Raw genomic sequence first — 24937 nt, forward strand, 5'->3', positions numbered from 1 at the left:
ATATATATTTCCATCTCCTGGAACTGAACCCAAACAAATAGTAACTTTATAAATTAATCTTATTATCTCCTTTTGATTCTGGAATCCGTGAAACACTTTCACTATGCTGTATGTTTATTTATAGTTCACACTCTACTTATAAGCATGGACTGGTAATTCCCATTTCATTGTATCTGAAGAAGTGTTCATGCACGTGAAAGTTTCTACCTTGAATAAAACTGTGCTGGTCTTAAAAGCACATAAGAATCTGTAGGTGCCTATAGTGCGGGCTGTACAATTATGTAATTAGCTTCGAGTAGTGTGTGTGTGTGTGGGGAGGTTGGGGGGAGTTAAGCCCATGTCAGATACTTGCCATTTAGTGGAATGCTGCCATATTTCCAATGCTATGCAAAAGCTCCCCTAATGTGAATGCCCGGGGGTGGGGGGAACTGAAGCAAGCCTTACTGAAATGTGAAGTTTGGCAGGTACTGCTTCTATCGCCATTGACATACTTACCTTCAAAGCAGGGGTAGTCAAACTGTGGCCGTCCAGATGTCCATGGACTACAATTCGCTGGCAGGGGCTCATGGGAATTGTAGTCCATGGACATCTGGAGGGCTGCAGTTTGACTACCCCTGCTTTAAAGCAATGTACAAGGCTTTTGTGGCCACAAGTCTACTAGGAAAGATGACAATGCACTTGACAGCCCCCAACATTCTGATTTAATGGAGTGTGTGCGCATCCCACCCAGCCACAGTTTGTGGTGAAAATGGAAACCTCTTACCACTGCACCAAGTGTGCTAGGGGGCTGGGGTCCATACTTAAATGGTCTGTGTTTGGGGCAAAGCTTTACTTTACAGGCGTGCTCGTCACGCACATGCACACAGATTTTGTGTCTGGTTAACCTCATAGAGCTGCCTCCAATAGCGTTTACCTCAGAGGTTCTTTGCACTCTTTTTCAGTGGCTTTTTTCTTCTGCCTAGTGCTTTTGTTACCTCAGAGGTTTTACTATTTTACGTGGTGCATTTCAAGAATATTTGAGAGACTACTGTCAAAGGGGAAGGGGCATGACAAAGACTTGTTCTGAGTGCCCTAAAGAATCTTTTTGTATTTAAAACCAAGATAACAAAAACCGAGCAGTTAAAACACAAGAATAACTGATGACAAAATTAGTAAGCACATCTAACCCACACCCTGCAGAAAGATAGGCTTAATTTATCCTAAAATTCTTCTAACAAGTTATTCAGGCTACATTTTCAAAGAAGCCTTTCCAGTGATGAGGATTTCACAACCTCTTGAAAGCTTCCTCTTTTAGCAACTGGGAACACTTCTTTCATATTGCTTCAGCATTCAGGTTTTGTCCCAGTTTGGTATCCACTCTTGAATGGATTTTTTTTAGAAGGTTGGTTTTTATACCCCGCTTTTCACTACCAAAAGGAATCTCAAAGCAGCTTACACTCATCTTCCCTTCCTCTCCCCACAACACACACCTTGTGATGTAGGCTGGGCTGAGAGTTCTGACAGAACTGCTGCAAAGAGTGGAACCAGCTGGGGATATAGTCTTCCTGCATCAGGAAGGATGGATGTGCAACTTTTCTGGCTGCACCCTGATTGGCCCTATTCCAACTTGGACAGCCGGACACATCCCACCTCCCAGGCTGTTTCACAAATATATAGAGGAACCATAGATAAGAATTTGTGCTATATCACAAAAGTAAGAGAGAAGTCCATCCTTTGTAGAGAATAGGACTTTATCACCCTGTAAGCATGCTAAAAATCTGCAATTAATGGGGATGCATCAGAAATTCCTTGTCAGTTTTGTATTGCTTGGTTGAAAATCCCCCCCTCCCCAACACACTGGGGGGAAAAAATGCCAGTAATACTTTCCCATAGGTGTTTCAGGATCATTTTATTGTTAGAACAAGTGCTGGAGAAGCAAAAAATCCAGTACAGATTACTACTGCTGTAATGTCATATATCTGTCATTTCAAATTATTCCTGTATAAAAATGGCTATAGAACATCAGATTTAGCAAACAGAATATATAGACATATTTTTTTAAAATATTTTATTTCCTTAGATTTATAAGACCACCCTCTCTGCTCAAATGACAACAGTATTAAAGCTTTGGCAACTTTGGCAACAGTATTAAAACTTTTCAAAATTATTTATTTACTCATAGAAAGATTATGGAGGTAAGCAGTGTAATAATAAAGATTTCAAGTCAGCAGAACTTGCAAGAATAATTTGACTTTTAAATAGTTACTTTTCAGGCACAAAAAGTTCCTATGCACTGAGGAAACTATGACAAGAATTATTTTCAACACAGTACAAGATATTTTTCTAAATTAAAAAAACACCCTTTCCTTTCATCCCTAAGAAGCTCACAGACACATAATCTTGAGCAGCAGAAACATTCTAGATATTCTCTTTGGAACCAAGAGTTAAAAGGACTGAGACATTTTAGCCATACCTAATGTAATTTTTGTGTCATTACCTTTGAGTAAGAATGACTTCTTTCCAAATTCAGCCTGCAGGGCAACAATGGAAACACAACAGCAAATATTAATTAGTTTCCTCAGAAACTGGGAAGGTGGAATGTTAAAATTTTCTCTGTATTTGTATTTATCCAAACTGCAGATCCACAAAGAACAATGGGAGCAACCTTCATGTTGAAAACTTGAAGAATTCCAGGTATATATTTATCACCCTTGGAATAAAAGCAGGTTTAATTTATTAAATGCAGCTTTAAAATGAGATTTCCAGGATAGACCAGCTGAGAACAATGCATTTGAACTCTAATTTTCTCATGACAATGCTGACTGTTTGCCCTAAAGCAAAGAATGTATGATTTTTATGTAGAACAATAGTATGTAAATGTAGAATTTTGTAACTGATGTTCTTGTTTCACTGAAAAAGCGAAGCACACAAAAGCCAGATAGCTCAAAAGATGGTACACACCACTGTGAAGAACTAACCAAACAGCTATTTGATTGCCATTTTTTTCACAATTTCTGACGTTTTCTCACCTTGTAAAATGTAAAAAGCAAGACATAAGCTTTGATCTCTTTTGACAGTATGACTGAACACTAAGATTAAACAAGTTCCGTTGCCACAACTATGTGTTTTTTTTACAGGACATGTAGACTTTCCTTCTTAATGTAACAAGACTCCAGGAATCCAAGCAATGGGTCAAAATTCATCATCTGAATCTGCATCCCAGCCACAGGATTCTTGCTCCTCACCTTGTGGGAAATCAACTTCTACATTGTAGACAAAATCAGGGTCATCCTTCTTTTTCCGATTCTTTTCAAATAGCTCATCCATTATTTTTTTCTTTTTGGCAAGCTCCTGGTCATCAAGTTTGTTCAGATTCTCCTCAGGGTCAATTACTTCCTTTAGCTGAATTTCTTTTAGACTCTGAGTCAACCTTTGTCCTCCCAAATGGAATCTGAGCAAACTGTGTAACTTTTGCAATTGTTCCATTGAGACACCTTCCAAGTAAGTCTTGTGTCGAGGGTTATTCTTTAGCTGCTCTGCTGCTCTGCTGCAATCTACAATAACAAAAGCAAAGCAAGGTACAAACAAACAAAACCTCCCAAAACCTTTGGCTGTGGATACATTCCTGTATTTTGCAAACTGATCAAACATGACTCTGATGGGTACCTGGCAGAATATTAGGAAGCACTTCTGTTGCTGATGTATCACAAATATACAACTACTAGAAAGGCTAATACTTCACCTTAAAGTTTCAGAGTGTTGTTGCTGAAAATCACTGGGACATGCAGCCTTCTATGCAGATGGTCATATTGTACTTTGCCTTGCTGTACATTATGTAAAGAAGCTGACATCACACTGTATGTTCTTTTTTTTGTCTCCTATCTTCTGTAATTGTTATGTATTTTGTGTTTCTTTGTACTTGCGCATCTCAAATGGTATCACAAGTCCTAGTCCCCTGCTTATTTCATTCCAGCCTCTTCCCCCCTTTCCCACTCAGAAAATTCTAATTTATTTTTAATTTCTTGCATTATTTCTTCTGTCCTCCATTTTATATAACTAGGCAATTACACAAGTGAACTGTGTAATAAATAACTGCAGCATGTTGAGATGTACAAGTATACAACGAACAGGAAGAAAAAAGCCAACATAAACCAATTAGACAAGATTTTCAATTTGCTACATGGTCCCCATGATTAATGGACAAAAGAAGCAGTGGAGAGCATAAGAATACTTTCACCACTTCTGCTCACAGCCAAACCTAAAGTACTGGGTACTTGTTAGGTTTATGTCCATGGATTTTTTGCTATGCTGTATAATGGAATGAAACTTTCAAATCAAGGTATATGACAAATATCACAAAAAAGAGAGCTTATAGCACTATGTGGTTCTAGAAAGTGCTGTCAATTCACAGCCAAATTATGAAGATTTCAAGGTAACAGGTGTTCAGGGGTGGTTGGCCATTGCCTTCCTCTGTGTAGCAACCCTAGATTTTCATAATGGTCTCCAGTCCCATCTAAGTACTAGCCTGGGCCAACCCTGGCTTAGCTTTTGAGATTTGACAAGATCAGGCTAGCCTGGACCCTCTATGTCAGAACATATTATTAAATTTCTAGACCTTTGCTAGACAGTAGCTCTTAGGTAAGCCTGCTTTTTCAATAGTGAAATAACAAAGGTTCAGCTGTTAATTTAGCTTGCCTTCATTCTATGCTGTTTTCCTCCCCACACCCAAGTGCTATAAGAACAGTTATTCATTTATCTGTGCACTTATCATCACTTTACTGATAAAGAAGGACTTTAAAAATGCTTCTGGGAGCAATTTCTTGGAGCCATGACAGGAGATCAACCAGTCAACATCACAAACAACATCACAAACAACTTCTTCTGCAACCTAACAAAACTGTGATACATAGAACTTAACCCTGGAAATGAACAGATATTATCAAACTGAAGGCAATAATAATGCTTCCAGAATGGCCCACTTTTAGTACTTAGTAGATTTTTAGCACTTACCTTATCCTTGGAAAAAAATTCAATATGGGAAATGAATAGGTGAAGTAGCATTTTCTCCAAACATGGAAAACAGTACAGGTGCTGTATATTATAATGTATGTTAAATGTTAATTAAAAGTTAATGTTAGCATCAGAATATACAATGTTTATGAACCATCTACACTTCAAGAATTATTTCCCCCCTGTAAACTCTTCAGTCCATCTTCAACAAATTTGACCTGTTAGACAAACTGCTGAAGCAACAATGGTTATAGCTACCCATTTTGGAAATGGACCAATTATAAGCTAGCATAATAAACATGCCATACCTGAGTACTTGGAGAAATTTCGAACAGGCATGATGCGCTTCCGTATATTATTCTTGATCTGATCTTCGTAAATTAAAATAATAGATGGAGGCTGCAACTGAATGCCACACTTTTTTGCAATGAAAGACATCCCAGCTCCTCCTATAGCTTTACTCCAAAAATATCAGTCTCATAAGTGCAAATGTAGTCATCTGAAAAATATGTTTTAAAAATAACAAAATTAAAAGAACCAGGCAATTCCTCAGGCTTTATATAAAATTTATTTTTAAAAGGCTTTAGAACAAAAAAAAAACCCCAAACAATTTTAAATGAATTAAAATTTCAGAGAAAGCAGCTGCTGCCAATCACAAATATCAGGCAGATTCTTAATAGTATCGGCCTAAACAATTCACAGGGTAGGGGATACACACCACACTTTATAGACAAAAATCCTACTTTCACGCAACCGTTTACTCCAGAGACATCTGCGCTTTCATAGAGCTAATTTCTGAAGCGAGGTGGGCCGAGATCTGTTTGCTTGCTCTTTCTTGTGGGAATGCAAGCGTTCTTGATTTCGCATTGGCTTGTTCACTCTTGGCTTTGCGCTCCGAAACAACGAGTGGGTAGAAGACAGAAAGAGGCCACAGTCTAAGTGGTGACCTAGTAATTTGACCGTGTTCACACATACAATAGGTGCTACAACAGGTTTGTTTGTTTTTTGTACTAGACCCCCAGGTTCCTAAAACCCTCATTCTTTTCGGACTCATCACCACAACGACCGCTCGGTGCCGTCATTGTGTCAGGTCCCTCAGCTAATTCTGTCTACAGAAATGCCTGCAAGGCAAGAAATAAACTAGCTACCATTCCAAGCTTTTATCTTTCACTTCTTTTGCTTGGCACTAGATTAATACCCATTTGGGGTTGCCACAGGAAAACTCTGACTGGCGAGGTCATTCCAAGCAGGCACGGATAAGACAGTCCCTCAGGAGGGCCTTGGCCGTGCGCGGAAAAGGCGACGCGTGGATGAGGGAAGACTAAATCTCTCCATAAGTGGGCGGTGCTAATGCGTCGGAGCTTCAGGCGCCTCCTTTTGGGCGACAGAGCGAGAGTGACTGACAGATAGGACCGCGGTGGTTGTTTGCCGACAGGTGTCGTCTCAGGACGCTAGGGAAGCGGAGCCCATCCGGGTCCTGGTAGTCTCCAGCCGGCTGTTGTGCGGACATGGCGGGGATCGCGGTCGGAGCCTCTTCTCGCCGTAGAAAGATGCGCTGGCTGTTCCCGCTCTCAGAGTAGCTTCTTGTGAGCATTTAGGGAAGAAGCTTTGCGAGAAATTAGCCTTAATAGGTGAGCGAGGCCAAACTGTTTCCGCCATGATGAGCAAGAAAATTCTGTGGTTTTCTGCGTGCCTTGTTTCACTCAGGCTTCTTGTAGGGTTGCAAGCCGCCCTCCTCAGGCTGAATACCCCAAATATGCGGAGGGGACTCTTGGGCGGGTAGTGCACAAGGATGATGTATAGTTAGAATAAAGCAAATGACCGACCGTTGCAGGATGAGATCTGAAGGAAGTTTGAGCCCAGTGATATCTTTAAGACCAGCAGACTTTAATTTTGGGTATAAGCTTTCCTGTACATACACAAAAGTACTTAAAGGTGCCACTGGACTCATATTTGTTCTGTTGCTTCAGACCAACCTGGCTGCCCACCTGAATCTGTATGCCCACACATAAATTCAAGAATTTTAGTAAAAATACTATCAGTACCAGTGTGTGCCCCTGTGTGTAGTGTGACCTGTGTTACCTAGGCAGTGTTATGAAGGCTGTGCCAGGCAGGCATGTATGTCTCTGGTTTGCCAAAGAGGAAAAGAAGTAGAAACAACAGGACTACAGACCCTCCAGCATTATTTATCTAATCTCTGTGATGTACCTGAAGTAAATAGAATTCATCATCCTTAAGTCCCCTCTGCAGAATGTCACCCTCTTGCCAGTGCTTTCTTCCCTTACATATAGGTTGCTTTCTGCTTTCCATAGATACTGATGGGAGAATATTTCTTATTGTCATCAAAAAGTCATACAAGAAGTGTTTAATGCCATATAATGCCCCTTGCTGGGTTGCAGTGCACTGACCATTATGAGTAAAGTGTTTGTATGATTAAATATTGATGATATTATGTTAAACTGGTCTTAATTTTGTTATATATATGAGATCTTGGAGACATGCAAGTGAAGAAAACGGCATATACTACTACTACTACTACTACTACTACTACTACTAATATAGTAATAATAAAATGGTAATTCAGATTGTCAATTGTGGGGCCATTTTTAGCCTCTTGTGGCGCAGGGTGGTAAAGCAGCTCACATGCTGCCTGAAGCTGTGACCATGAGGCTGGGAGTTCGATCCCAGCAGCCGGCTCAAGGTTGACTCAGATTTCCATCCTTCCGAGGTTGGTAAAATGAGTACCCAGCTTGCTGGGGGTAAAACGGTAATGACTGGAGAAGGAAATGGCAAAACCACCCTGTATTGAGTCTGCCAAGAAAACGCTAGAGGGTGTCACCCCAAGGGTCAGATATGATTTAGTGCTTGCACAGGGGATACCTTTTACCTTTTACGATTAAATAATACTGATATTATGTTAAACTGGTCTTAATTTTATTATGTATGAGATCTTGGAGACAGCATAAAATAATAATAATAATAAATAATAATAATTCAGATTGTCAATTGAATGTATCTCTGTGGATTTTGGAAGGACCAGTCTCAGATTGAGATTTGTGTTCCAAGAGGCATCTTAATGGAAATCTCATTTGATCTCTCTAGCATTGAAAAGCTCCAGATTTCTCAGTATTCTAGTGTGATTCAGAAATGCGTGGACTCCAGCTTTGTACTCAAGCATACTAGTATAATCCTGGACTGAAGTTATTTGGGCAATCCAAACAATCCATATGGTTTGAAAGCAGGAGTTGGGCTTATTTTTTCCTTTCATAAGAGTGAAGGCCTGGTTTAAATTGAAATATGTCCATTTTAACAATAGCTGTTAGTCATATGTGACTTTTTTTCTTGTAGCTTTATTTCAAGATGTCTCAATGGAAACAACCTGTGCTCCATCAGTTGGATTTCTTCACATTTTGGATTGTGTTCATTGTTTTCATGCTAAAGCATATATGTAAGTAGAAAACTGCTTTTTCTGTAGTTAGTGGGCCAGTTGCTAGTGCCATGAAGTGTTTACAGTGTTTAATTATGGGTTATAGTTACATTTTTGATTTTATGTGTTTACATTTGTACTCTGTATTTACTTGATTAATTTCAACTTGCATTGCATATTCAGGCAGTTTATTTACATTTTTTAAATGTATGTCTTGTGGCATAGAACAGTCTCACTGAAGTCTGTGAATTGGTTAGATTCTATGCTGGTTAGATTCTATGCACAGTCTAAATAGCCTTGTTGAATAAGTACCATAGATCTGGACTCTTACATCCTGCAATGGTACGCCATACTTTCTTCTGCTGATTTATTTATTGACTGGATTTATATCCTGCTTTTCGCTCCAGTGGGGATTGAAAGTGCTTTACACTGTTTTTCTTTTCTTCATGTTATCTCACAACAGCCCTGTGAGGTTAGGCCAAGACTGTGTGACTGGTCCCAAGTCATCCAGCAAACCTCTATGGAAGAGTGTGGACTCAAACCCAGGACTCCTATACCCTAGTCTGACACTGTACACACTGACTCTCACTGGCTGTGCGATCTTTCTCTCTGGTCAAAGAAGGTGGAAAAAAGAGCCAACTAGTCAGCAACTAGAGAGCTTTGTTACATTTTCCTGTTCAAGAAGACAGAATGGAGGTTTCTGGTTGCTGTTCACTGATTTTTCTTTTTCTGTCTCTCTGCCAGAGTGCTCAGAATTAAAATGGGTGCCCAGTATTCTCTCAGATTGGAGGCAAGGGAGAGCAGTCAGCAGCTAGACCATCTTATTTATTTTATAAATATGGTTGTGAAAGTTGGATGATGAAGAAATTCGCCAGGAGGAGAGTTGATTTGTTTGAACTGTGATGCTGGAGAAGGCTTCTGTGGATTCCATGGACAGCAAAAGTAACTATTAGACCACATAAAGCCTGATGTATCACTGGAAGGCAAAATCTTGACACTGGCTCACTTACTTTGGCCATATCATGCAGTCCATCCCAGTGGAGAGATCAGTTATGCTAGGACTGGTCAGTGGTAAAAGGAAGCCAGGCTGACAAAGTACATGGCAGTTAGATACCATCAAAATGGACATTGGCTAAAGTATTATACAACTAAGAGAAGCAATGCAAGATCAAAAAATGTGGCCACGGTAGACACATATGATCACCAAGTGCTGGACACGACTGAATGGCTACCATCATCAACAACATCGTTGTGTATATATTTTATATATATGCTGTCTTTCCCCTTTGCCTAAAACAACTTCCAAATATAATTCAAAATAAAGTAAATAAAAAAACAAATTCCCTACTATTCATAACCCATCAAAAGCCCTGCCAAAGAAGAAAGCCTTGCAGTGGTTCCTGAAGATCTCCATGAGGAGGTTCTCTTCAAGAAGAAAGTTCCACAGAGAAGGGCTACAACGGAAAAGGCTGGGCTTTCATGCCAACTTGGCCACCCTAATTTGGGGAACAGCCAACAGGTACTGGCCTGAAGATTGTAGTTGAGCCACAGATACCTATGAGGGGAGACAGACCTTCAGAGATATGGGCCCCAGGCATTGAAGAGCCTAATCAGTCTCCTGAATTAAACTTTGAAACAAACTGACAGCCACTGTAGGTGTTTCAAAATAGACAAGATCACCTCATTATTTCTCCTCTGGAGGAGAAAAACAGGACAGAGCTGTTGTGGCTGCTGGAAATAAATGCATAAATGATGGTGGGCAGGTTTGAGAAAGTGCTTCTTGATTGACCTAGCAAGCAACGATAAATGTCAAGGCTGGATATAAAGTCTATTGTTTGCCATCACTTCAGGGAGGGTGGTATACAAATGTAACAAATAAATTACAGTTTATTTTTAAAATCTCTTTAATTAAGGCCACTGTAGTCACATTTTTAAAAGAATGTTTGAACTTTATATGTGTAGAAATAACTTTGTTTTTGCAAAGCATGTAAATATTGATGGCGATAGAAGATTCTTGCTGCAATTTTTGCTTCATCTTATAGCTGCGCAGAATTCTTGTCCGGAGGTAACACAGTGGCTCTTGAAAGATGGCTTTCACAGGTGAGTTTCTGACAACCAGGTATTAAACAGTGCTTCTGTTCTAATGGCTATAAAGACTGAAATCCTTCAAACTTTTGTACCCATCTAACGAGTCATTATCCATATGGTCTATGAACAAATGAGTTGATAATTATTTATGGTAAATAAACTGGACTTGTGATGGTATAAATTCCAGGCTGTGCTTGGTGATATAAATTTATAAGTTGTTCAATCCATCACCTAGTTCTGTACAATCATTGTACATGTTGAACTGGATAGGGCACACTTTTGAGCTCTCCTAGTACAGAGAGGAAGACAATGCTTTATAGTGTAAGGATAAAAATAGAACATAAAATCTGATTTTATTAGTGCATGTTCAAATTAGTTCAGTGGACAGGGCTGCAGTCCTATAACACAAATATCAGAAGTAGTATAAAGTTTCAGGGTCTTACAGGCGTTATGCATGCAGAAGTGAACATGTTATTATTTTGAGACTGTCTGCTTGAAATCTTTAGCATGAATTTAACATGCATTGAAAGAGCTTCTCACTAGTCTTTTTTTCTCTCTTAATGCTAGAGATCTCCAGAGTAGGGTGCAACTTAATACAGTTGATGAAGGCACCAGAAGATGCATGGTGGCAATTAAAGTTCACCTCCCCAAAGGATTATATGTGGACCCCTATGAACTGACATCTTTAAATAAACACAACATTACAGAGGTATGCCTTTGGTTTGATGTTCAGCCCTGGGAAAATAATTTGGGGAAAAGACACAAAATGGCTTACCATGAATATACATACCGTTTGAACAGCATAGTAGCACTTTATTGTTTGGAGCAGATAAATCATGTGCCATGCCCCCCCCCCTCCAATGTGTAAGTATCTTAAACTGACTCTAATCAAGTAGAAGGGAAGGCATTTGATCGTTCTCTTTCCTTGAAGAACATTTCTTTTAAATTTTTAGTTTTTTGAGACACAAGTAACCTTAATATTTGAAATATTTACCATCTTGCATATCTATTGGTTCATGGAACTGAAACTCCTCAGTACCACTTTTTATGAAAATATCTGTACACCGCCCGTGGCGCCGCGGGCGCCACGGACTAAATAAAACAGTAAGGGGTTCTGGGGCGGGATGTGTCCGGGATGAGGAAGGGTCCGGATTGGACCCTTCCTCATGACAGACAACCGGAGGGACCAAACGGCAGGCGCGAAGCGCCTGCCGATTGGTCCCTCCGATTCCCAGCCCCAGCAACTGCGAGCCGCGCTCAGCGCGGCTCGCAGTTCCTCCCGGCCTGACGTGGTGAGAGGCGCGAAGCGTCTCTCACCGCGTCAGGCCGGCCCCAAGGAAGCCCCCGCCGCAAACACAACACAAGACTCCAGCCGCCGAGAAGCTGCAGAAAAAAAAGAAACACCCCCGGAGGAGCCTTTCGCCGCTAGCGCGACGAGAGGCAGCAGAAAAAAAAACCCCTGTAGGAGCTCCAAGCCGCCGCGCCGACGAGAGGCAGCAGAAAAAAATTAACCCTGTAGGAGCCTTTCGCAGCTCCAAGCAGCAGAAAAAAAAACCCCTGTAGGAGCTCCAAGCCGGCACGCCCACGAGAGGCAGCAGAAAAAAAAAAACCCTGCAGGAGCCTTTCACAGCTCCACGCAGCAGAAAAAAAAACCCTGTAGGAGCCTTTCGCAGATCCAAGCAGCAGAAAACAAAACCCTGAAGGAGCCTTTCCCAGCTCCAAGCAGCAGAAAAAAAAACCCCTGTAGGAGCTCCAAGCCGGCACGCCCACGAGAGCTAGCAGAAAAAAAAACCCTGCAGGAGCCTTTCACAGCTCCAAGCAGCAGAAAAAAAAACCCTGTAGGAGCCTTTCGCAGATCCAAGCAGCAGAAAACAAAACCCTGAAGGAGCCTTTCCCACCTCCAAGCAGCAGGAAAAAAAACCCCTGTAGGAGCTCCAAGCCGGCACGCCCACGAGAGCTAGCAGAAAAAAAAAACCCTGCAGGAGCCTTTCACAGCTCCAAGCAGCAGAAAAAAAAACCCTGTAGGAGCCTTTCGCAGATCCAAGCAGCAGAAAAAAAAACCCTGTAGGAGCCTTTCGCAGATCCAAGCAGCAGAAAACAAAACCCTGAAGGAGCCTTTCCCAGCTCCAAGCAGCAGGAAAAAAAAACCCCTGTAGGAGCTCCAAGCCACGAGAGCTAGCAGAAAAAAAAAACCCTGCAGGAGCCTTTCACAGCTCCAAGCAGCAGAAAAAAAACCCTGTAGGAGCCTTTCGCAGATCCAAGCAGCAGAAAAAAAAACCCTGTAGGAGCCTTTCCCAGCTCCAAGCAGCAGAAAAAAAAAAAACCCTGTAGGAGCCTTTCACAGCTCCACGCAGCAGAAAAAAAAAACACCTCCTGGTGTCCCCTGGGTCCTAGCGCCCATTGCATTCCTGGTTGCAATGGGCTTTCTTGCTAGTCTTGAATAATTTCTTTATACGGAGATGACACTGCTCCCAGTTTAGAGAATATCAACAATTGTTTACCAGGTTTATATTCATTAAAAGTTTTTTTTTTGGGGGGGGGGTAACATTTCTCAATTTTTTTTTGAAAAATCAGACTTGTAAAGCAATTGGACTTCAGTCTGGTTTAGACTACTGAACTACAGTGTTATGAAATCACAAGGGAGGGTTCTCATAACGTAATTGAGAATGATGGCTCTAGTTATGTTTTTCTGTGCTCTTGGTTTTACAGCACGAGCTAAGCAGGTCTAGTCAATAAGGCTTGTTCCCAGGAAAATCTTTTTAGGATAACATAGTTTAAGATACAAATAAAAAGTGGTTTAAAAAACCTTTAAGACATTGGCTTTTATCTTACCAGAGAAATGCAATGTTGACTGGATATTTGGATATTTGGAAAGATCTGAATATTAACTTTTTTACCTTTGACCCCTTTGTCAGCTTTCATCTGAATCCTTACTTACTTGGTTAAGACACGAAGTACCAGAATATGACACTGAAATCAGCCTTGGGGCTTTTTAGTAAGCCAGGTGAAAATTGGTACTAATCCCTAAAATATGATTGTGCTTTTAATTATGCTTCCTTTTTCTTCTTTATTTTTTGGTGCAGGCTTTGGTGATTGGTGATTTTGTAGATTTGGAAGTTCCTGAGTATTTAGCCACTGAAATTGCTGTTCTCGTTTACATGAAACCTGATCCTGAATGCTATTACTGTTTTAGAGCAATGTTACCTCTGCACTGCCGGTATCACCGGCCAGCAGAGGTTGATGGGAAAATCTCTGTCATACTGAAGAGTCCAGAAATATTGGTCCATTGCGAGAAACGTAAGGAACACTGATTTCCTCCTTTTGGGAATGAGAAAGGGATAACAAAAGGAACAAGGATTAAAAGGCACCCATATAATCATAAATCTTTGGGGCAAAGTCCTACATTTCAGTAAAACAGTGAGGGGGAGACCTAAGCAAGCATTCTGAATTGAGGAAAGAAGTACTTAAAATTTAAAGTTACATGATTTCCACAGTATTTGGTTTGATTTTTGTTTTCTTTCTTTCTCCTAGCCTTGCTATCAGCTGACTGTTTGAAAGAAACCAAAATAAAAGGACCATGTTCCCAGAAGAATAAGCTTAACTGCTATTGGGACAGCGTGAAGTTCCAAAATGTGTGTTGATCATTCGTATAATACATTGAGATATTAAATGTCCCTAACAATTCTGAAATCGATTTATTTCAGTCCATTGACAATAGATTGACTCCAGACTAAACTGGCAATTTCCACCACTTCCTCCTGCACATCTCTCTCATGTCATTCCTCATGGTCACATCCCTCAGGAGCAGCATTTTTTGTAGATTAGTAAACTGTACTTGAAGAGCCTCTTGTGGCGCAGAGTGGTAAGGCAGCAGTCATGCAATCTGAAAGCTCTGCCCATGAGGCTGGGAGTTCGATCCCAGCAGCCGGCTCAAGGTTGACTCAGCCTTCCATCCTTCTGAGGTCAGTAAAATGAGTACCCAGCTTGCTGGGGGGTAAATGGTAATGACTGGGGAAGGCACTGGCAAACCACCCCGTATTGATAAACGTGTGCAGGGCTAGAAGTATAGGATCCAAGCCCAAGGATATGTTCTTATGCACCAGATTGCTTCATGCTGACTTTTGTGGACAACTTGAGCACAAAATTGTAGTCCAAGTTTACATACGGTCAGGTTGGTTTATGGGAGATGTTTATCTTTCATGTTTTTGCTTTCATACTGCAAGAAGTCTAGTGCAGGGAATCTTTATAATTAGTGTTGAAATAGCTAAAAGTCACTTGAGAAGGAATTAGTGTTCCAATGTGGGTAATATATGAAATATAAAGTGTTTATTTGTCTTCTTATTTTCTTTTTTCTTTTAGGTAAACCAGGAACTGAAATTACAAATACCAGTTGGGCATAAACATCACATTGCTTTGATATGCACAGGGACTCTTGTTACCACTATATTGTGCTCCAGCTTTATTCTTTTAGCTTTATTCAAGCATGGAGACTTCTTGTTTGTTCAGAGTTCGCTGTAAAATGAATCGTCACGGAAAGACTGTCAAACTGTCTAAACAGGCTGATCAAACAAGATATGGGCAGTGAACAACAGACTTATGATTGGCATAGCAGCACTATTTGGGAGCAGGTCCAGTGCCTTATAGTTGACTCTTGGTATTACATTGCATACATCCATACTTCCTACTATTACATTTGCTTGACTGTACTGATTCCAGTTGTCTTTCTAGAATTTTATACAAGATTTTGGAGTAATTTTATCTAGTTATCACACAACTATAAAACTGTTCTGTGCTTTAATTATGTTAGTTTAAACCTAGAGAATAGATTTCTCTGGTACAGTGAGCATATGAATGCATATGCTGGAATAAATTTTGTTAATTTCTTAGGTGTCACTGGACTTCTGTTTTATTTTTCTGCTTAAAACTTACATGCCTGCTAAACTGGGAGTAAAACTGTGAGTTCCTGCCCATTACAGGTATTCATTAACTAAACATATCTAGTGCATGATCTCTGCATGTTTCCTGCTTAGACTAGAATTTTACATTATTAAAATTGCAGTACTACATTATTAGTACATTTTACTCCATACTTCCTACATTTCTTCTTGAACAAATATATAATTTTTTTGGCTACCTCCTACATAAAATTAATGCAAAGCAGCTTTTTGCTGCTTTGTTAGCTACTAGAGGAGATAAGGCAAATTATAAATCTATTATAAAATAAATAAAAAGCTTAAACTAGGGGGAAATGTGAGTATAATGTCACAAAACTCCCATTTAGTTTTGCTTTATAAGTAGTTTGGCATCATGGCAATTTTGTTGTTGTTAGTTGCAAAGTTGTGTCCAACCCATCGCAACCTCATGGACAATGATCCTCCAGGCCTTCCTGTCCTCTACCATTCCCCAGAGTCCATTTAAGTTCGCACCGACTGCTTCAGTGACTCCATCCAGCCACCTTGTCCTCTGTCGTCCCCTTCTTCTTTTGCCCTCGATCGCTCCCAGCATTAGGCTCTTCTCCAGGGAGTCCTTCCTTCTCATGAGGTGAAAGTTCTATGGACAGTACCAAAAGGCAAAACTATGCCAATTTTATGAATGTCTAATAATAGAGTTTGATCACATGGACAAAGCTGAATTCTAAGTAGAAAAGTAACACTTTAGAAGGAAGTGTCAAATGTTCATGTAAACCATATGTTGTATTAATTTGAACCCCAGACAATGATAGAATTGATGGAACTATTCCAAGTACTGAGAAAACACTTGGAAAATCATTAGTTTTAAAAATACAAGGAAATATAGAAAGGAAATTGTTTCATTAATGGAAAAACTGAGCAGTGCCAAAGATTACTAATTTTTCTATGCTCAATAAGCTTCACAAATTGCTAGTGGGCATTTAGTGGCTGCTGGCATGTAAAACATGGTTCATGAAAACGTGCCCATCTCCCATTTTAATAGAGGGAGAACATAAAATATCAATAGAATAAAAGTAGACATTTTATTTTTGTACTGTACTACAACAGTATAACCCAAATTCATACAGAGAAGTTATATCTCAGCTGTACTGCTCTCCTTGTCTCTCTTGATATTCGGTCTGGATTTTAATCAAAAATTCATGAAAAAACATGTTTTCTGACTTCTTTCGGTCCTGGTGAATGAGACACTGGTCTTTTGTGCTCCTTGAACCAAGTGATGAGTGATAATAGTTTAGACTACCTCAGTGTAAAGACTGCTCTGCATCTGTTTGTGGGAGGGGGAGGGACCCCTTAATTGTAGAGGAATTATTCTTGTTGCTCACCATGCTTATATGAGCAGCTGTTGCATATGATAACTGGTCAGTTGTGAGTTTCTGTCTTTGGCTCATTGTAATGTGATGTCAACTTCAGAGAATTTTGTATTTCTGCATCTGTACCTAACCAGTGCATTGAAAGGCCGTCCTTGTAATTATGTACTCAACCATTTCTAATTAAATATATTACCTTGTGGTAAGATTTTATTAAAGGCATTAGCTACATACAAGTTGAAACTTGCGAAAAACCTGCTACCATCTCACTCTATTTACCTGTGCTTCTTCCCCTCTTCCCCTACTTTTCTCTCTCTTCTTACACCACCCATTCTGTTTCCCCCTCTCTCCTCTATGTCTGTCACTTCTGTCTCTATTCCCCACCTCATCTCTCTTTCTTTTTTCTGCTCCCCTTTGATTCCTGACTTCATGCTTGTGGTGGAAATGGTTCTCCAGGAATCACAACAGACCTCCCAATTACATGGAGCCATTCCTCTTTGAGCAGTGGCTCTCAACCTTCCTAACGCCACGACCCTTTAATACAGTTCCTTATGTTGTGATGACCCACAACCATAAAATTATGGTTCTTTCACAGAAATTAAACCAAAACTGACCAATGGCATGATTGTATATAAATTGTTTTTCCCGGAGCTTCTCAGTTCAGTTTTGTCTCATCATGCTGATCTTGCTCTTTTCCGCTGCTCCAGACAAATGAATGCTCTATCTCGATCTACCCTGCAAGGCTGTTGTGTGGATGGCACCCCCAGCCAAACTGCTTGCCCTGTTGTGACCCCTGTGAAAGGGTTGTTCGACCCCCAAAGGGGTCCCGACCCCCAGGTTGAGAACCTTAGAGTTTCTAGCTCCAGTTTGGGAAATTCCTGGAGACTACTTGGGGATAGAGCCTCAAGAGGGTGGTGTTTGGGGAGGGAAGCAATTTCGTATGGTATAATTCCATAGAATCCTCTCTCCAAAGCAGCCATGTTCTCCAGGGAAACTGATCTCTTGTCACGTGGAGATCACTTTAATTCCAGATGATATCCAGCCCTCACCTGGGGGTTGTCAGTACTAGTTCCCCTGGAGGAAATAGCTTCTTTGGAGGGTAGAGTCTTTGGCACTATATCTGTCTGAAATTCTTCCCCCCTCAAATCTCCAGGAACTCCCCAACCATCTAAATTTGGCTTGTTATTCCTTTGAATCTATTAAACTTCATTATGCTGTGTACTAATTTACAGCTCACCCTCTATGTGGACTTGAAATCCCCATTCCGTTGTATCTGAGTGTGCTGTGCATATGAAAGCTTAAAGGTAAAGGTATCCCCTGTGCAAGCACCGGATCATGTCTGACCCTTGGGTGACGCCCTCCAGCGTTTTCATGGCAGACTCAATACGGGGTTGTTTGCCAGTGCCTTCCCCAGTCATTACCGTTTACCCCCCACCAAGCTGGGTACTCATTTTACCGACCTCGGAAGGATGGAAGGCTGAGTCAACCTTGAGCCGGCTGCTGGGATTGAACTCCCAGCCTCATGGGCAAAGCTTTCAGACGGCTGCCTTACCACTCTGCGCCACAAGAGGCTCTATATGAAAGCTTACACCTTGGCTAAAATGTTGTTAATCGTAAAGGTGCCACTGGACTCAAATTTTGTTCTAATGAAATTTCCATTGATTAGAAAACGCAAAATTAAGGTCTAAACACTTGAAATTGGACACTTGCTCAATCCAATGCCCATCCGGTTTCCATGGGCCTCCTGTTTCCATGATAGATATTTCTGGAAATACATTATTTTGGGTTTGGTGTAGTTAGCAGGAAACAGATTATCATGGCAATAAGAAACAAATGCTTAGAGAAGACATCCTAAGCCCCCACTTTGAATGAGAAAGAATTACATCTCCTACATAAAGTAAAAGCGAAATAGGATGTGCAGCTAGACTAGGAGCGTGAAAGTGATTAGACTGTAAATAATTTGGGAGGTCATGCAAATACAAATTAAATCTAGTGCCAAAGTACAACTCTGTCAAACACCTTTTGTGATAGAGACTGGGTTTGAGAGGCGGCTAGTAGTTAGACGTATTACTCATAGTATTTGAACTACAAAGAGACAGTCAAATGTGATAATTGTTCAGGAATGTAAAGAGAGTGTGTGCATGCATGTGTGTGTGTGTTCCTTCGGTAGTCAAAGGCTTTGTGCTCAGTCCTGTGTTGGCCAAACATTTCAGGAGCTACACTGGGCCCAGGGCTCTGTGCTGGGCCTGGCGGTGACCCTTCAGTCAAGAAGCCACGCTGAGCATGCCATTGCCAGTGCATGGGAGATATATCAGGTATGTTGCCGGCAAAACTAGGGAACTCTGCAGGGTATACTGCATTTCGCAATACAGTCCAATAACTGTGCTGCACCTAGTAGCAGTGGTATAGCACAGGGATAGTCTGGGAGCCACACTGGGCTCAGCACCAGCAGCCCTGTACTTTGTGCTGGGAGTGTCATGGTGAGGACTCCTCAGAAGAGGAGGGGTCCTGTATAGTCAGCCCAGAGCTAACAAAAGCCAACTTGCTGTAAAATGAGGTGCAGGCATGCCAGGACTTACAAGTTAGAAACCTGAAGGTTGAGCTACACAGAGAATTTTTAAATGCAAATATTTATTATAATAAAGTACACAAGTTCATAAATGCACATGGAACTAAGACCTAATGAGTTTCGACCAGAGGGTCTTCCTCAGTGGTCAAGTTATTTTAAAATACATGAATACCTAAAATTTTAGGGCTTGCTGGTTGGTAAAGAAAGTATGTATAGTGCTGCTCCAATTAATTTATGTAAGGACTTACAGTCAAGAACTGGCACAGAATCACCTCCACCCTTCAATTCTAATGTAGCAGATGAAAATCAGTTGGCCAGTCCTCTGCAAAAGGAAATTGCCAATTTTATCTGGATCCAGCCCATATAGTCCTATATAAAAATCTGTGCTGACAAAATGTGTGCCCTTAGTGAAATAATGAGTATAAGCAATTCACTCAGCATCTTTAACATGTGCAGTACTGAGTTGGAATGTTATGGTAATAATTCCAAACACATTTTTAGATGTAACAACTACGAACTATAAAATCAGAGTCCAGTAGCACCTTTAAGACCAAAAAAAATTTATTCAAGGAGTGAGCTTTCGAGTCAGATTAAGAACTGACCATTTCCTGCTGTTATGATCGTCAGTTCTTAGTCTGACGAAGAGTGCTTGCACTTGAAAGCTCACATCCTGAATAAATCTTTGTTAGTCTTAAAGGTGCTACTGGACTCTGATTTTATTGTGCTACTTCAGACCAACACGGCTACTCATTTGAAACTACAAACTATAACTATTTTCTCCTCACTTACATAACCCGGGTTTGACCCTGATTAGTATTTGGATGGAGATTACCAAAGAATGCCAGGATTTTTTATACAGAGGCAGGCAATGGCAAACCACCTCTGAACAAATCTTGCCTTGAAAACCCTATGGGTTCACCATAAATCAGATGAAACTTGATAAAGTTAAACATCTTAGTGCAGGGAGGGAAGGAGGGAGTGTCTGAGGATCTCAGAGGCACATGTAACAGCAAATCATAGTTACTTGTTAAGTCAAAGCCATATCTTTATGTTCTTTGTTCTGGAAATATACAGTTATTGATCATATTTTTTGTTTTTCTTCAAGGTACTAGGCATGTTTTTCCACCTCCACTTTATGTTTACAACAACCTAGTGATGTAGGCTAAGTTGAGATACAGTGACTAGATAGAGCTGCTCTATTTCAGTCCTTTAAATGGTGTATTGAAATTTCAAGAGTTGCAAGTGATGATATCTGGTTTTGTGGAATAGTGTCAGGGAGTTTACAGCCAGATATAGGAGGGGTAATATTTTTTTAAAAGGAAAAGCAGCTGTTGCAAGGAATTTGAGGTGAAACGAGAGGTCAGAGCTTCAGGCCATGTAAATAGTTTGGGAGTTAAGTACAAGGATTCCAGCTGTCAAGAACAACCTAGGTAGCTGCTCTCATTCTGTTGGCTGCTGCTGCTAGTTTGGCTCTTGGGCAACACCCTCCTCTCCAATAAATCATTATCAGAGTAATAGAAGGGTCATAAACTGTTGCTGGAGGGTGATGGACTCTGCTTGCACCTGCAAGTAGAGAGGCAATTCTTGACAATTAATTTGCAATTCATTGGAGGCTGTTCACTGGATGCCTGCTTTTACTTCTCAGCTGGGTTTATGTTAGGGCTGAAGTGGGAAAAAAGCACTTTTGGAATATGTGCTAAAACAATCTGAGACTGAAACTTCTTTGTTATTCTATACTACACAGAATCCCTCAGGAGCTCATGCTCTCTAACACACACATTGTTGTATGAACAGTGGTTTTAGAAATACTGGTGGGAATGGATGTGTTTTCTTTAACTGTTGTATAAAATGAGGGACTGGAAAAACAGATTAGTCAGAGAGGGCACTATGAACAGGATAAAAGGAAGTATGCACCCTCCTGGAAAAAAACAGCCCATTCCCAGGCTGGTTCAGCTTAACTGGAAATACTAACTGGTGTCTGGTGGTGGGAATGCCTGCTACAGAATGAACAAGGTGTTTTGTCTTGTAGTTGGGCATACAAAACAAAGGTGGTTTCATGGTGATTTTTTGCTTTCTTCCCTCGTTCTTTTTCCTATGCCACCGTCTGAGGGCTTTTAAAAATGTTTACCTGCAGTATGGTCACTGGTTATCACTGGAAGGGTGTGTGTCCTGCTTTCTCTAGATTAGAGGTGACTCACGGATGGTGATTCACCGACAACTGTATTTGGCTTGGAGAGGCCAGTGAATGCAGTCTCGTACGGAGCGAAACACACCTAATATGGAACGAGTCCTCCTTCGCCTCAGGCCTTTATGTTCTTCACCTTGACTAGCTCAGCAGAGTTCCACAAGAGCTACTCAGTATTAGTCAACCCGAGACTGCGCTTTCCACTTACAAAGCCATACCGTTTTCATCGAACCGTCATGTTTACAGAAGTCTTTACTTGAAAGGTTTTCCTTTTTTCTTCCTGCTCAGCGCTGCTGCTAAACTCACCGCTGAGTAGCCCGAAGAATGAAGAGGCTGTAAGGGACAGTCAGGGGGAATGGCTCACGACAGTATTAAGCAGAGAGCGAATCTACCAGCCCTCTCTCTGCAGCGGGGAGTCTGACAGAAGACGAAAGCTTTCTTCCGAAGGGACAAAAACCTGCTGTCGGGATACTTTCTGGGAGAGGTACTGCGGCGGCGCGCACGAAGTGCCTGATGGGAACTGTAGTCTTGATGCCTCCTAACACCCCCCCCCCCCCCCCTTGGCGCCGCTATCTGCACCAGGAGCCGCCTGCCCGGCTCCACCTCTTCCTTTCCCGGGCTGTGGCCACGCGCGGCGGTTCCGCTTAATCCTCAGGCCGCCCGGTGGGTCCTCCTCCCCGCCATTGTAGGAGGCCGCGCCCTGCTCTCCGGCGGCGGTTGGCCAGCGGCGAGCAGTTGGGCCGGGGTCTGGTGAGTGCGGGCGGCTTCGAGCGCTCCTCTCGGGGGGGGGGGGGAATGGTCGGAGCTGCCGGGCCCAGAAGTCGGGCTCTTCGGCGCCCAGGCGTCGGGAGGTCTCGGAAGGAGGGGCAAGGAAGGGAAGGTGCGGGCAGGTGTCTTGGGCGTGGAGCTCCGCAACTGGAGGCCCAGGCTCAAGGCTGCGGTCACCTGAAGGGGCAGGCGGCCGGGGCACGCTCTCTCTCCAGTGGCCGTGGCGGACGGGCTTGCCTCCTCGCAGACTTGCTCGCGTAACGGAACTTGCCGCTGTTCACAAGCGGAACAAGGAACCCTCTGAGGCCTTGAAAGGCACCTTAGTGGCAGGGAAGTTTGGAGGGGGAGGGATTCTTTTTTAAAAAATAAAGATACTCTCGCCACTGATAACTCTGTGGCCTGGCCCTAGTGGCTTTTTATTAGTTTCTCTCATTGACGTCTTATCGTTTTTGGCCCCAAGGAACTCAGGGAAGGTGCTTCAGTAGCGTGTGAGTGGTCCAGGGTCATCTGAGGAGCTTCCTGATGAGGGAGGGTTCCAATGCAGATCTTCCCTGCCCAAGGCCTGTTGTTGCTTTTACTAGGTGTTCTGTGGCTTGGGGTACTGTAGGGAGGGAAATGCTGGTGTGGCTGCTGATCTGTGTCCCATTCTTCCCTCTTTCTTTAACTGTATAATAATGAAGTGAAGGTAGTGTTGTCAGATGGGGATCTGCCCCCCCCCCCCAAAAGCTCATTCACTGTGGTTTGGGAACTATGGAGATTTTCTGTTACTGCATTCTGAGCCTATCACTGAGGTTTCCATATTGACTGGAAAGTACTGTCTGGATCCTTAACAGCGGCATTCCACCCCCTATGTCTTCCAGTTTGTTGGCCGGAGTTGAAATTGTTTGTTTCCTCAGACTATTGAGAAAGTGAGTATCTATTGGCAATTCTGTGCAGAAATCTTGGAGCTATTGGTAATAATTCACTCCCCCCCAGTCTTATAGTTTAGCCGTAATAATATGTTTAACTTTACTGCAGTAGGAAGAGTTTCCATGTTACCCTCTAAGGTGTATTTTTCCATCTATGGTATTTTCCGTGCCTTAAAACCAAGTATGGGTTTGAAGTCTCCTTAGCATATATATTTGCAATTCTATAGTGTACAATTTTATTAGGGGCATTATTCTGTATAGATAGTGCTTATTGCTAGCTGGTTAATCAGAAGTAATCTAAATCTTCAAGCGGTTTTATTTTGTGATGCATTTGTCTACATGAACTTGCAGGGACTATAAATTCACAAGATCTGAGACAGTTGAAAGTTTTGAGGTCTATCCATGATTCTCCTACTGGTTCCTATGGCTCAAGAAAAAGAACTTGGCATTGAATTATGGGTACTTTGGGGTAAATTTATTCAGCTTTGGAGTTAGTTTTCATAATTGTGTTCAGAAGTAATGGCTCTTACAATGTGGCCTGCTGTATTGTTAACCTTGGTACCATAAAGATAGGGTCATCATAGCCTATACTTTACTCAATTCTGCAAGTGATGGCCAGGAGTGATTCTGGAAGCTTCCTCTGTGCCACTTGGCATATAGAATAGCATAGACAGAACCTGGAGTGACCACTTAGAATACGTATTGTAAAGCAAAATTCCGGTGGCAGGAGTGAGTTGTGAAATGTCAATGTTCTTTCCAAGGTTACATGTTCTCAACCTTCCTAATGCCACAACCCTTTAATACAGTTCCTCATGTTGTGGTGACCTCAACTATAAAATTAACAGAAACTAAACCAAAACTGATCAATGGCTTGAAGATCCATTGTTCATGATTGCATATAAATTGGTGTTTTTCCTGGAATTTATCAGTTCAGTTCTGCCTCTTGTCCCACCATTCCGATCTCACGGCAACAGTGGTGGCACCCCCCCCCAAGCCGCTCACCCTGCCGTGACCCCTGTGAAAATGTTGTTTGACCCCCAAAGGGGTCCCGACCCCCAGGTTGAGAACCACTGGCCTAAAGTATATTTTGCAATGAAACATCTTAGAATGGTGGTGGTGATTTCAAAACAATTTGTACTTGTAAAAAAGATCTAGAAGAATTGAAAGACCTAGAAAATTTGGTTCTGTGATCTGTTCAAACTGTATACTGTATGCCAATTGTTACACAGGATTAGATGTCTTGTGATAAGAAATAAATAGCTTTGTGTAAATATTTTTGTAGAGGTGTAAAACTGAAAGCCACAGATGTGTTATTTGCATGGACTGCCCAGAGGATAAGAAATAAGGTTATAAAATGATAATTCTGCCACAGACTTGCTAAATATGAAATCTAATGCAAGATATATAGATTAAATAAGATTAATTGTTATTATAATATATTTTATAAAATCCTGATTTTTGTTCCTGTTCAATTTTGTATTTAGCACTGGAAGAATATTGCAGACTTCTCCAAAGAGGTATTTTTGGGGAAAATATTGTCAGACAAATGACATTAGTTGCTTCTTGGGTGTTTGGACTCCTAGGAGCCTGTAATTATCAGGCTCCATTTTATCACTAAAATACTTCTGTCATTTAATTATATGAATGGTGCTTTTTTGCAGCCTTCTGAGATTGGAAGTATAGTTGAAGAATAGACAGTATAGACAAATAAGACAGTATAAGATAT

General features: G+C 41.4%; 3 protein-coding genes across 8 annotated transcripts in view; 2 read left to right on the plus strand and 1 right to left on the minus strand.

Annotated features, from left to right (window-relative positions):
* Nucleotides 1–1869: 1869 nt before the first annotated feature.
* Nucleotides 1870–6288, minus strand: CEP19 (centrosomal protein 19). Of its 4 annotated transcripts, none has more exons than XM_077349089.1 (3): nucleotides 6138–6288; nucleotides 5298–5488; nucleotides 1870–3533 (listed from the first exon to the last, which is right to left on the minus strand). In XM_077349089.1, exons 2-3 carry the CDS (start codon nucleotides 5425–5427, stop codon nucleotides 3172–3174), a joined length of 492 nt encoding a protein of 163 aa, XP_077205204.1. In that variant the 5' UTR covers nucleotides 5428–5488; nucleotides 6138–6288; the 3' UTR covers nucleotides 1870–3171. The 4 variants fall into 4 exon arrangements, with proteins under 4 accessions (XP_077205204.1, XP_077205203.1, XP_077205202.1 ...); XM_077349088.1 differs by lacking the exon at nucleotides 6138–6288 and adding an exon at nucleotides 5733–6107; XM_077349087.1 differs by lacking the exon at nucleotides 6138–6288 and adding an exon at nucleotides 5708–6106.
* PIGX (phosphatidylinositol glycan anchor biosynthesis class X) lies at nucleotides 6267–15397 on the plus strand. 2 transcript variants are annotated; one of them, XM_077349086.1, is made up of 7 exons: nucleotides 6267–6406; nucleotides 8338–8437; nucleotides 10459–10516; nucleotides 11072–11213; nucleotides 13588–13801; nucleotides 14036–14136; nucleotides 14864–15397. In XM_077349086.1, the coding sequence occupies exons 2-7, from the start codon at nucleotides 8350–8352 to the stop codon at nucleotides 15020–15022; spliced, it is 762 nt and encodes a 253-aa protein (XP_077205201.1). In that variant the 5' UTR covers nucleotides 6267–6406; nucleotides 8338–8349; the 3' UTR covers nucleotides 15023–15397. The 2 variants fall into 2 exon arrangements, with proteins under 2 accessions (XP_077205201.1, XP_077205200.1); XM_077349085.1 differs by lacking the exon at nucleotides 6267–6406 and adding an exon at nucleotides 6413–6620.
* A 6730-nt stretch (nucleotides 15398–22127) lies between these two features.
* Nucleotides 22128–24937, plus strand: part of PAK2 (p21 (RAC1) activated kinase 2) — a 50317-nt gene continuing 47507 nt past the window's right edge. Inside the window, exon 1 of one of the 2 annotated variants that reach the window (XM_077349093.1) lies at nucleotides 22128–22285. The gene's annotated coding sequence lies outside the window, so the exon portion shown is untranslated. Of the gene's footprint in view, nucleotides 22286–22398; nucleotides 23212–24937 lie in introns of those variants that run through there. The other variant, XM_077349094.1, reaches the window with a different exon arrangement.

The sequence above is a fragment of the Paroedura picta genome, chromosome 8 (genome assembly GCF_049243985.1).
Source record: "Paroedura picta isolate Pp20150507F chromosome 8, Ppicta_v3.0, whole genome shotgun sequence".
Lineage (NCBI taxonomy): Eukaryota > Metazoa > Chordata > Lepidosauria > Squamata > Gekkonidae > Paroedura > Paroedura picta.

Bases quoted from the DNA above. Each gene is read 5' to 3' on its own strand.
- PIGX (XM_077349086.1), top strand. From the start codon at position 8,350: ATGTCTCAATGGAAACAACCTGTGCTCCATCAGTTGGATTTCTTCACA. The intron at 8,438-10,458 runs GTAAGTAGAAAA...TTCATCTTATAG, and splicing joins TTTCATGCTAAAGCATATAT to CTGCGCAGAATTCTTGTCCG. The intron at 10,517-11,071 runs GTGAGTTTCTGA...TCTTAATGCTAG, and splicing joins TTGAAAGATGGCTTTCACAG to AGATCTCCAGAGTAGGGTGC.
- CEP19 (XM_077349089.1), bottom strand. From the start codon at position 5,427: ATGTCTTTCATTGCAAAAAAGTGTGGCATTCAGTTGCAGCCTCCATCT. The intron at 3,534-5,297 runs GTATGGCATGTT...TTGTTATTGTAG, and splicing joins AAATTTCTCCAAGTACTCAG to ATTGCAGCAGAGCAGCAGAG.